Genomic DNA, 12,552 nt, shown 5'->3' with positions numbered 1-12,552 from the left:
AGAAGCAGGTACCCACGTGCCATCTCCTCATTGGTTTATAGAAGCAGGTACCCACGTGCCATCTCCTCATTGGTTTATAGAAGCAGGTACCCACGTGCCATCTCCTCATTGGTTTATAGAAGCAGGTACCCACGTGGCATCTCCTCATTGGTTTATAGAAGCAGGTACCCACGTGGCATCTCCTCATTGGTTTATAGAAGCAGGTACCCACGTGGCATCTCCTCATTGGTTTATAGAAGCAGGTACCCACGTGCCATCTCCTCATTGGTTTATAGAAGCAGGTACCCACGTGCCATCTCCTCATTGGTTTATAGAAGCAGGTACCCACGTGGCATCTCCTCATTGGTTTATAGAAGCAGGTACCCACGTGCCATCTCCTCATTGGTTAATAGAAGCAGGTACCCACGTGTCATCTCCTCATTTAGTGTGTGTGTGTGTGTGTGTGTGTGTGTGTGTGTGTGTGTGTGTGTGTGTGTGTGTGTGTGTGTGTGTGTGTGTGTGTGTGTGTGTGTGTGTGTGTGTGTACTCCCTGGATGAGGAGATGTAATCTCATGTTTTGTCCACAGAAACCAACAGGAGAGATCAGAGTCAGAGATTCTCAGTGGTCAGTCTTCCCAGAGTCATCAAACAGACCTGGCCTCTATATTCAGTGTATGTGGTCCTGTTATGTACATTTGTTTTTGTTTACCTCAAGCAAAGTTGATCTGTCAATCATTCATTAATGTGTTAATGAGAAAGCATTTCTTCTCTTGCTTAACTTATTTACTTTATTTATTTCAGTTGCTTGAAGAGAAAATTATGACATTTGTGAAGAACGAGCTGAAGATGTTCAAGAGGATTCTTAGTCCAGAACTCCCAGAAGGCTTTGAGAGTCAGAAGCAGGATAAGGAAGTGGTGGATGCTGAAGATGAGAAGCAGGAGAGCAGTGCCAGAGAGGGGGCTCTGAAGATCACACTGCACATCCTGAGGAAAATGAACCAGAAGGAGCTTGCTGACACATACATTATAACATTTAAAAGCTGTAGCTAAAGTACAGCTAAAGTAGCTGTGTAACTCAATGATATAGTAGCAGCCTTAACACAACACCTAGTGACCTCATCAAGTAGCAGCAGGGATGTGTTGTGGTGATTAATTTAGAGAGAGAGAGAATTAATAATATAATCAGTCACACCAGTCTGACACACTGGAGAAATGTAAGATCTGTCTGCCTCATGTTGAATGCTGTTTTATAACATTTAAAAGCTGTAGCTAAAGTACAGCTAAAGTAGCTGTGTAACTCAATGATATTGTAGCAGTCTTAACACTGTAATTGTTCAGAGTAAATAAGTCACGGACACTAGAGAAGCTTTAACCAAGTTGAATTCTTCCCAAGGGGTCGGTACATCTGTTATTCAGACAACAAAACATCTGACACAAGCACTGATATTTAACCCTTTCTCCTAGGCTGAGTCTCCTCCTCCCTTTCTCCTAGGCTGAGTCTCCTCCTCCCTTTCTCCTAGGCTGAGTCTCCTCCTCCCTTTCTCCTAGGCTGAGTCTCCTCCTCCCTTTCTCCTAGGCTGAGTCTCCTCCGCAGCAGCCGAACAGCCAATGTATCTATGTTGCTCTATAAACCTTAGTGATATCTGTTCTTCCTCACTTCATCTGACCCCCTCCATCACTAATCCATGGCTCTCTCCCCTTTTCAATGCCTGCCACATGTAATCACTTCCCTGCACCAACACATTCCAAGCTTAGTGCATACACTATATACCTTCCTCCTATAACCATTACCTTCTGGTGTACACCCTCCACTATATACCTTCCTCCTACAGATACCCATTAACTTCTGGTGTAGACCCTCCACTATATACCTTCCTCCTATAACCATTACCTTCTGGTGTAGACCCTCCACTATATACCTTCCTCCTATAACCATTACCTTCTGGTGTAGACCCTCCACTATGTACCTTCCTCCTATAAACATTACCTTCTGGTGTAGACCCTCCACTATATACCTTCCTCCTATAACCATTACCTTCTGGTGTAGACCCTCCACTATATACCTTCCTCCTATAACCATTACCTTCTGGTCTAGACCCTCCACTATATACCTTCCTCCTATAACCATTACCTTCTAGTGTAGACCCTCCACTATATACCTTCCTCCTACAGATACCCATTACCTTCTGGTGGAGACCCTCCACTATATACCTCCCCCCTATAACCATTACCTTCTGGTGTAGACCCTCCACTATATACCTCCCCCCTATAACCATTACCTTCTGGTGTAGACCCTCCACTATATACTGTACCTTCCTCCTACAGATACCCATTACCTTCTGGTGTAGACCCTCCACTATATACCTTCCTCCTATAACCATTAACTTCTGGTGTAGACCCTCCACTATATACCTTCCTCCTATAAACATTACCTTCTGGTGTAGACCCTCTAAAGTCCCTCAGTGACATGAATAAGTATATTTCATGGTCTCAAAACAACACCTAGTGACCTCATCAAGTAGCGGCAGGGATGTGTTGTGGTGATTCATTGAGAGCGTGAGAATTAATAATATAATCAGTCACACCAGTCTGACACACTGGAGAAATGTAAGATCTGTCTATCTCATGTTGAATGATGTTTTATAATATTTAAAAGCTGTAGCTAAAGTACAGCTAAAGTAGCTGTGTAACTTAATGATATTGTAGCAGCCTGAACACAACACCTAGTGACCTCATCAAGTAGCAGCAGGGATGTGTTGTGGTGATTAATTAAGAGAGAGAGAGACAACATTAATAATACCGTCAATAATACCAATAATAATATAATCAGTCACACCAGTCTGTAATGCATTATGAAAACATTTACACATTTATAGTCAGTTAAGAGAATAAATTATTATAATGTAAAACTTTATAACAGTCCTACAATATTCTAGACATTAAAACAGACGTAATATTAATGTCCTCTGTGTTATTTCTAGATTCAGATGAGCTCGCTGTGATTTGCCAACGTGAACTCAAATCTAATCTAAAGAAGAAGTTTCAATGTGTATTTGAGGGGATCCCTAAACAAGGAAACCCAACACTTCTCAATAAGATCTACACAGAGCTCTACATCACAGAGGGTGGAACAGGAGAGGTCAATACTGAACATGAGCTGAAACAGATTGAGACAACAACCAGGAAACAAGCAAGACCAGAGACTGCAATCAAATGTAATGACATCTTCAAACCCTTAACTGGACAAGACAAACGTATCAGAACTGTGCTGACAAAGGGAGTCGCTGGCATTGGAAAAACAGTCTCTGTGCAGAAGTTCATTCTGGACTGGGCTGAAGGAAAAGCAAATCAGGATGTCCAATTTGTATTTTCATTCCCTTTTCGGGAGCTGAATTTGATGAAAGAGGACAAACACACTTTCATTGAACTTCTTAATCACTTCTCAATGGAAACCAAACAATCAAGAATCTCCAACTACAACAAGTACAAAGTTCTGTTCATCTTTGATGGTCTGGATGAGTGCCGACTGCCCCAAGACTTCCAGAAGAACAAGATTTGTTGGGACGTCACAGAGTCAACCTCAGTGGATGTTCTGCTGACAAATCTCATCAGGGGAAATCTGCTTCCCTCTGCTCTGCTCTGGATAACTACCCGACCAGCAGCAGCCAATAAGATCCCTTCAGGGTGTGTTGACCAGGTGACAGAGGTACGAGGGTTCAATGACCCGCAGAAGGAGGAGTACTTCAGGAAGAGATTCAGGGATGAGGACCTGGCCAGCAGAATCATCTCACACATTAAGACATCAAGGAGCCTCCACATCATGTGCCACATTCCAGTCTTCTGTTGGATTTCTGCAACAGTCCTTGAACACATGCTGAAACATAAGAGAGAAGAGATGCCCAAGACTCTGACTGAGATGTACACACACCTTGTGGAGTTTCATACCAAACAGAAGAATGAAAAGTATATTGGGAAAGAACAGACAGGTCCACACTGGAATAAAGAGAGCATTCTGTCACTGGGAAAACTGGCTTTTCAACAGCTTGTGAAAGGCAATCTGATTTTCTATGAAGAAGACCTGAAAGAGTCTGGCATTGATGTCAATGAAGCCTCAGTGTACTCAGGATTGTGCACACAGCTCTTTAAAGAGGAATGTGTGCTGTACCAGGACAAGGTGTACTGCTTCGTACATCTGAGCATTCAGGAGTTTCTGGCTGCTGTATATGTGTTCCTCTCATTCATCAACAACAATGAGAATCTAATGGACAAACTACAAACAAAGTCCAGTATATTTTCTTCGCTGTTCAGAGACAAGCCTGAAGTTACTTTCTATAAGAGTGCTGTGGATAAAGCCTTACAAAGTGAGACGGGAAACCTGGACCTTTTCCTCCGCTTCCTTCTGGGCCTCTCACTGGAGTCCAATCAGAAGCACTTACGAGGTCTACTGACAAAGACAAGAAGCAGCTCACAGAGCCATGAAGAAACAGTCAAGTACATCAAGAAGAAGATCAGGGAGAATCCCTCTCCAGAGAGGAGCATCAATCTGTTCCACTGTCTGAATGAACTGAATGACCATTCTCTAGTGGAGGAGATCCAAAGCTACCTTAGCTCAGGAAGTCTCTCTGAACCCAACTTGTCACCTGCACAGTGGTCAGCTCTGGTCTTTGTGTTGCTGACTTCAGAAAAGGAGCTGGATGTGTTTGACCTGAAGAAATACTCCAGATCAGAGGAAGGTCTTCTGAGGCTGCTGCCAGTGGTCAAAGCCTCCAGAGCTGCTCTGTGAGTAAATAAAATGAAGAAATATTCAGTTTAGAGAAAAATATGTATTATAATATGTAAATAATATTATATTGAATAACATATTCAATTAATTCATTGATTTTCACATTAGTATAACAATATGACCATACAATTCTAGGAAACGGAAGATGAATCTATATGTTCTTTGAGAGAATAAACCAAATGCATCTACCATTGTCCTTCTACACTACTGGTGTTAAATTAACAGTGTGTTTGTGAAGTTATGATGATCTCTTTGGCAGGCTGTCAGGCTGTGGAGTCACAGAGGAAGTCTGTGCTTCTCTGGTCTCAGCTCTGGAGTCAAACCCCTCACACCTGAGAGAGCTGGATCTGAGTAACAATGACCTGAAGGATTCAGGAGTGAAGCTGCTCTCTGATGGACTGGGGAATCCCCACTGTAAACTGGAGACTCTGAGGTCAGTATTCCTGTAGTTGGTCAACAAGTGATAACTGTTCACCAGATCCACATGTGTTTACCAGACACACATATTCCACACCATATGTGTTTGGACAGTGAAGCTTACAGTTTTACATTTGGTGCTATGCTCCAGCATTTTGGATTTGAGATATAATGTTTCATATTAGTTGACAGTACAGAATGTCACCTTTTATTTGAGGTTAAAGGTGAGAGGTTATTATGTTTTGTTGTAGCCTCTGTTATTGGTCATGGTGAGAGGTTAGCATGTTTTGTTGTAACCTCTGTTATTGGTAATGGTGAGAGGTTAGTATGTTTTGTTGTAGCCTCTGTTATTGGTAATGGTGAGAGGTTAGCATGTTTTGTTGTAGTCTGTAATTGGTAATGGTGAGAGGTTAGCATGTTTTGTTGTAGCCTCTGTTATTGGTAATGGTGAGAGGTTAGCATGTTTTGTTGTAGTCTCTGTTATTGGTAATGGTGAGAGGTTAGCATGTTTTGTTGTAGCCTCTGTTATTGATAATGGTGAGAGGTTAGCAGGTTTTTTTGTTGCCTCTAACATTCTAACTCATTATTATCATGATTCATTCAAGATCTTTTTTAATCATGGCATCCTCAGGATGAATTTAGTTGTGTTTAGAGACATGTTATCTACCACTTATAAATAACATTTCTCCAGTCATCATCCACTATTCAGTTAATAATTTACAAAACAAACTATGAATGCATTAATGTCACCTCACATGAAACATTTGATTTCAAAACCATTAATTTATGAATAGATATGGCAGGTTTCAAGACACTGATATATCTGAATATGTTGAAAAAAATTACTGCCACTATTTTCACTACCAAAGAATAGCAGTGTGATTTTAATATGATTTGACTCTTTGCAGGCTGTCAGGCTGTCTGGTCACAGAGGAAGGCTGTGCTTCTCTGGTCTCAGCTCTGAGGTCAAACCCCTCACACCTGAGAGAGCTGGACCTGAGCTATAATCACCCAGGAAACTCAGGAGTCAGACTGCTCTCTGCTGGACTGGAGGATCCACACTGCAGACTGGAGAAACTCAAGTATGTAGAGGGTTTATGTCAATGTTCATATCAGACATGTTGGACTTATCAGGCTAGTTAAGACAAACATTCTTACCACCACTTGGACAAAGTTGTATGCTCAGTGTGTATGAGTTCAGTATCCTGACTGTGTGGCCAGTGTGTGTTAGTTTCTCCAGTGTGTGTGTCCTGTGTGTGTCCAGTGTGTGTCCTGTATCTGTCCATTGGGTTTGGCCATTGTGTGTGTCCTTTCAAACACACAATGGACACACTCACTGAACATTCACATAGGACACCAACAGGACACACACACACACACACACACACACTGGACACACATAGGACACCAACAGGACACACACACACTGGACACACATAGGACACCAACAGGACACACACACACACACTGGACACACATAGGACACCAACAGGACACACACACACACACACACACACACACTGGACACACATAGGACACCAACAGGACAAACACACACACTGGACACACATAGGACACCAACAGGACACACACACACTGGACACAATATATTGCTCATTACCTTCTAATCGTTTCACCACAGGGGTGTTATGGTTAACTAACTGGATATTCTGTTAATTTCACATATCAATCAGAATTAAAGGTTAATTATCCTTCTACATGCACATTCTACTTGTGAAATAAACCGTGTGTTTGTGAAATCATGATGATCTCTTTATCAGGCTGTCAGGCTGTGGAGTCACAGAGGAAGGCTGTGCTTCTCTGGTCTCAGCTCTGAAGTCAAACCCCTCACACCTGAGGGAACTGGACCTGAGCTACAATCACCCAGGAGACTCAGGAGTCAGACTGCTCTCTGCTGGATTGGAGGATCCACACTGTAAACTGGAGACTCTGAGGTCAGGATTCCTGTAGTTGGTCAACAAGTGATAACTGTTCACCAGATCCACATGTGTTTACCAGGCACACATAGTCCACACCATATGTGTTTGGACAGTGAAGCTTACAGTTTTACATTTGGTGCTATGCTCCAGCATTTTGGATTTGAGATATAATGTTTCATATTAGGAGACAGTACAGAATGTCACCTTTTATTTGAGGTAAATGGTGAGAGGTTAGCATGTTTTGTTGTAGCCTCTGTTATTGGTAATGGTGAGAGGTTAGTATGTTTTGTTGTAGCCTCTGTTATTGGTAATGGTGAGAGGTTAGCATGTTTTGTTGTAGCCTCTGTTATTGGTAATGGTGAGAGGTTAGTATGTTTTGTTGTAGTCTGTAATTGGTAATGGTGAGAGGTTAGCATGTTTTGTTGTAGTCTCTGTTATTGGTAATGGTGAGAGGTTAGCATGTTTTGTTGTAGTATGTTATTGGTAATGGTGAGAGGTTAGCATGTTTTGTTGTAGCCTCTGTTAATGGTAATGGTGAGAGGATAGCATGTTTTGTTGTAGTCTGTTATTGGTTATGGTGAGAGGTTAGCATGTTTTGTTGTAGTCTGTTATTGGTAATGGTGAGAGGTTAGCATGTTTTGTTGTAGTCTCTGTTATTGGTAATGGTGAGAGGTTAACATGTTTTGTTGTAGTCTCTGTTATTGGTAATGGTGAGAGGTTAGTACGTTTTGTTGTAGCCTCTGTTATTGGTAATGGTGAGAGGTTAGCATGTTTTGTTGTAGCCTCTGTTATTGGTAATGGTGAGAGGTTAGCATGTTTTGTTGTAGCCTCTGTTATTGGTAATGGTGAGAGGTTAGCATGTTTTGTTGTAGCCTCTGTTATTGGTAATGGTGAGAGGTTAGCATGTTTTGTTGTAGCCTCTGTTATTGGTAATGGTGAGAGGATAGCATGTTTTGTTGTAGTCTCTGTTATTGGTAATGGTGAGAGGTTAGTATGTTTTGTTGTAGCCTCTGTTATTGGTAATGGTGAGAGGTTAGCATGTTTTGTTGTAGCCTCTGTTATTGGTAATGGTGAGAGGTTAGTATGTTTTGTTGTAGCCTCTGTTATTGGTAATGGTGAGAGGTTAGCATATTTTGTTGTAGCCTCTGTAACTTTCTCACTCATTATTATTCATGATCTATCTCAGTCAAGGCGTCACTGGCTTGATGTAGTCATTACGTTCAAGGAATATGGGACCAAATATACTTTTGACTAATTTAATATACTTTAAGTGTCAGAGTATTTATGACTTCTTCAAATAGGGGGACTAGATACATAAAATGCTCTAATTTTTCTAACGTTGAACCAGATATGTATTAAAATACCCTCAAATTAAAGGTGACATTATATACTGTCACCTCATATGAAACATTTGATCTGAAATCCAAAATGTTGGAGTATAGAGACACATTTAAAATGTTAACTTCACTGTCAAAATAGATATGGTGTGGACTGTATACTCAATACAATCTAAATCTGATTCCTCACTGTCTAAATAGATATGGTGTGGACTGTATACTCAATACAATCTAAATCTGATACCTCACTGTCAAAATAGATATGGTGTGGACTGTTTACTCAATACAATCTAAATCTGATACCTCACTGTCTAAATAGATATGGTGTGGACTGTATACTCAATACAATCTAAATCTGATACCTCACTGTCTAAATAGATATGGTGTGGACTGTATACTCAATACAATCTAAATCTGATACCTCACTGTCTAAATAGATATGGTGTGGACTGTATACTCAATACAATCTAAATCTGATACCTCACTGTCTAAATAGATATGGTGTGGACTGTATACTCAATACAATCTAAATCTGATTCCTCACTGTCTAAATAGATATGGTGTGGACTGTTTACTCAATACAATCTAAATCTGATACCTCACTGTCTGTCTTCTGACTGATACTGCTTTTTAAACTGGTCTGGTCAGTCTACTATAATATTTGTACTATACATGTTTCTATCTGCAGGCAATACTTTGATCATTTGTCATTTTTAATAATGAAACATTCATTTATGAATAAATATGGAAGGTTTCAGGACACTTATATATCTGAATATGTTGAAAAAATATACTGCCACTATTTTCACCACCAAAGAATATCAGTGTGATTTTAATATGATTTGACTCTTTGCAGGCTGTCAGGCTGTCTAGTCACAGAGGAAGGCTGTGCTTCTCTGATCTCAGCTCTGAGGTCAAACCCCTCACACCTGAGAGAGCTGGATCTGAGTAACAATGACCTGAAGGATTCAGGAGTGAAGCTGCTCTCTGCTGGACTGGGGGATCCCCACTGTAAACTGGAGACTCTGAGGTCAGTATTCCTGTAGTTGGTCAACAAGTGATAACTATTCACCAGATCCACATGTGTTTACCAGACACACATAGTCCACACCATATTTTATTTATTTATTTAATTTTTATTTCACCTTTATTTAACCAAGTAGGCTAGTTGAGAACAAGTTCTCATTTACAACGGCGACCTGGCCAAGATAAAGCAAAGCAGTGTGAACAGACAACAACACAGAGTTACACATGGAGTAAACAATAAACAAGTCAATAACACAGTAGAAAAAAAAAGAGTCTATATACATTGTGTGAAAAGGCATGAGGAGGTAGGCAATAAACAGGCCATAGGAGTGAATAATTACAATTTAGCAGATTAACACTGGAGTGATAAATGATCAGATGGTCATGTGCAGGTAGAGATACTGGTGTGCAAAAGAGCAGAAAAGTAAATAAATATAAACAGTATGGGGATGAGGTAGGTAAATTGGGTGGGCTATTTACCGATGGACTATTTACAGCTGCAGCGATCGGTTAGCTGCTCAGATAGCAGATGTTTAAAGTCGGTGAGGGAGATAAAAGTCTCCAACTTCAGCGATTTTTTGTAATTCGTTCCAGTCACAGGCAGCAGAGAACTGGAACGAAAGGCGGCCAAATGAGGTGTTGGCTTTAGGGATGATCAGTGAGATACACCTGCTGGAGCGCGTGCTACGGGTGGGTGTTGCCATCGTGACCAGTGTACTGAGATTAGACTGAGCTTTACCTAGCATGGACTTGTAGATGACCTGGAGCCAGTGGGTCTGGCGACGAATATGTAGCGAGGGCCAGCCGACTAGAGCATACAGGTCGAAGTGGTGGGTGGTATAAGGTGCTTTAGTGACAAAACGGATGGCACTGTGATAAACTGCATCCAGTTTGCTGAGTAGAGTGTTGGAAGCTATTTTGTAGATGACATCGCCGAAGTCGAGGATCGGTAGGATAGTCAGTTTTACTAGGGTAAGTTTGGCGGCGTGATTGAAGGAGGCTTTGTTGCGAAATAGAAAGCCGACTCTAGATTTGATTTTAGATTGGAGAAGTTTGATATGAAACTGGAAGGAGAGTTTACAGACTAGCCAGACACCTAGGTACTTAAAGATGTCCACATATTCTAGGTCGGAACCATCCAGGGTGGTGATGCTAGTCGGGCATGCGGGTGCAGGCAGCGAACGGTTGTAAAGCATGCATTTGGTTTTACTAGCGTTTAAGAGCAGTTGGAGGCCACGGAAGGAGTGTTGTATGGCATTGAAGCTCGTTTGGAGGTTAGATAGCACAGTGTCCAAGGAAGGGCCTTACAAATTAGGGTGGAAGATATGTATTTGGTCAATAACAAAAGTTTATCTTAATACTTTGTTATATACCCTTTGTTGGCAATGACAGAGTTCAAACATTTTCTGTAAGTCTTCACAAGGTTTTCACACACTGCTGCTGGTATTTTGGCCCATTCCTCCATGCAGATCTCCTCTAGAGCAGTGATGTTCTGGGGCTGTTGCTGGGCAACACGGACTTTCAACTCCCTCCAAAGATTTTCTATGGGGTTGACATCTGGAGACTGGCTAGGCCACTCCAGGACCTTGAAATGCTTCTTACGAAGCCACTCCTTCATTGCCAGGGCGGTGTGTTTGGGATCATTGTCATGCTGAAAGACCCAGCCACGTTTCATCTTCAACGCCCTTGCTGATCTGAAGGAGGTTTTCACTCAAAATCTCACGATACATGGCCCCATTCAAATGTTCCTTTACACTGATCAGTCGTCCTGGTTCCTTTGCAGAAAAATAGCCCCAAAGCATGATGTTTCCACGCCAATGCTTCACAGTAGGTATGGTGTTCTTTGGATGCAACTTAGCATTCTTTGTCCTCCAAACACGGTGAGTTGAGTTTTTACCAAAAAGTTATATTTTGGTTTCATCTGACCATATGACATTCTCCCAATCTTCTTCTGGATCATCCAAACGCTCTCTAGCAAACTTCAGACAGGCTTGGACATGTACTGGCTTAAGCAGGGGGACACGTCTGACACTGCAGGATTTGAGTCCCTGGCGGCGTAGTGTGTTACTGATGGTAGGCTTTGTTACTTTGGTCCCAGCTCTCTGCAGGTCATTCACTAGGTCCCCCCGTGTGGTTCTGGGATTTTTGCTCACCGTCCTTGTGATCATTTTGACCCCACAGGGTGAGATCTTGCGTGGAGCCCCAGATCAAGGGAGATTATCAGTGGTCCTGTATGTCTTCCACTGTCTTCCAACAGCTCCCACAGTTGATGTCTTCAAACCAAGCTGCTTACCTATTGCAGATTCAGTCTTCCCAGCCTGATGCAGGTCTACAATTTTGTTTCTGGTATCCTTTGACAGCACTTTGGTCCTGGCCATAGTGGAGTTTGGAGTGTGACTGTTTGAGGTTGTGGACAGGTGTCTTTTATACTGATAACAAGTTCAAACAGGTGCAATTAATACAGGTAACAAGTGGAGGACCGAGGAGCCTCTTAAAGAATAAGTTACAGGTCTGTGAGAGCCAGAAATATTGCTTGTTTGTAGGTGACCAAATCCTTATTTTCCACCATAATTTGCAAATAAATTCATTAAAAATGTTCTAATTTTGTCTGTCATAGTTGAAGTGTACCTATGATGAAATTACAGGCCTCTCTCATCTTTTTAAGTGGGAGATCTTGCATAATTGGTGGCTGACTAAATACTTTTTTGCACCAATGTAGGTCTGTAACAGTTTGGGTCCAGGGTGTCTCCCCCTTTGAAGAGGGGGATGACCGCGTCAGCTTTCCAATCCTTGGGGATCTCAGATGATACGAAAGAGAGGTTGAACAGGCTTGTATGGGTCTAGGTTTTGCAGCTCTTTCAGAACATCTGCTATCTGGATTTGGGTAAAGGAGAAGCTGGGGAGGCTTGGGCGAGTGGAGGAGGTGCTCTTGTTCTCCATGGACTTTACAGTGTCCCAGAACTTTTGGGAGTTAGAGCTACAGGATGCAAATTTCTCCTTGAAAAAGTTGGCCTTTGTGTTTGGACAGTGAAGATTACAGTTTTAAATCCGGTGCTATGCTCCAGCATTT

The 12,552-nt window shown here is 41.8% G+C and overlaps 1 protein-coding gene and 1 long non-coding RNA gene across 2 annotated transcripts in view; one reads left to right on the top strand and one right to left on the bottom strand.

Moving 5' to 3' along the window:
* The first annotated feature begins 798 nt into the window (after positions 1–798).
* LOC139422620 (NLR family CARD domain-containing protein 3-like) overlaps positions 799–12,552 on the top strand; it is a 14,852-nt gene continuing 3,098 nt past the window's right edge. The window contains exons 1-3 of the mRNA XM_071173766.1: positions 799–997; positions 2,955–4,758; positions 9,313–9,486. Coding sequence (XP_071029867.1) covers positions 799–997; positions 2,955–4,758; positions 9,313–9,486 — 2,177 coding nt within the window. The remainder of the gene's footprint in view (positions 998–2,954; positions 4,759–9,312; positions 9,487–12,552) is intronic.
* On the bottom strand, positions 1,209–2,756 carry LOC139421743 (uncharacterized). The gene is made up of 4 exons (XR_011635676.1): positions 2,412–2,756; positions 2,292–2,363; positions 1,851–2,190; positions 1,209–1,798 (listed from the first exon to the last, which is right to left on the bottom strand). It is a non-coding gene; the product is annotated as an uncharacterized lncRNA (long non-coding RNA).

The sequence above is a fragment of the Oncorhynchus clarkii genome, chromosome 12 (assembly GCF_045791955.1).
Source record: "Oncorhynchus clarkii lewisi isolate Uvic-CL-2024 chromosome 12, UVic_Ocla_1.0, whole genome shotgun sequence".
Taxonomy (NCBI): domain Eukaryota; kingdom Metazoa; phylum Chordata; class Actinopteri; order Salmoniformes; family Salmonidae; genus Oncorhynchus; species Oncorhynchus clarkii.
This window is presented reverse-complemented; position numbering and strand designations above follow the sequence as displayed.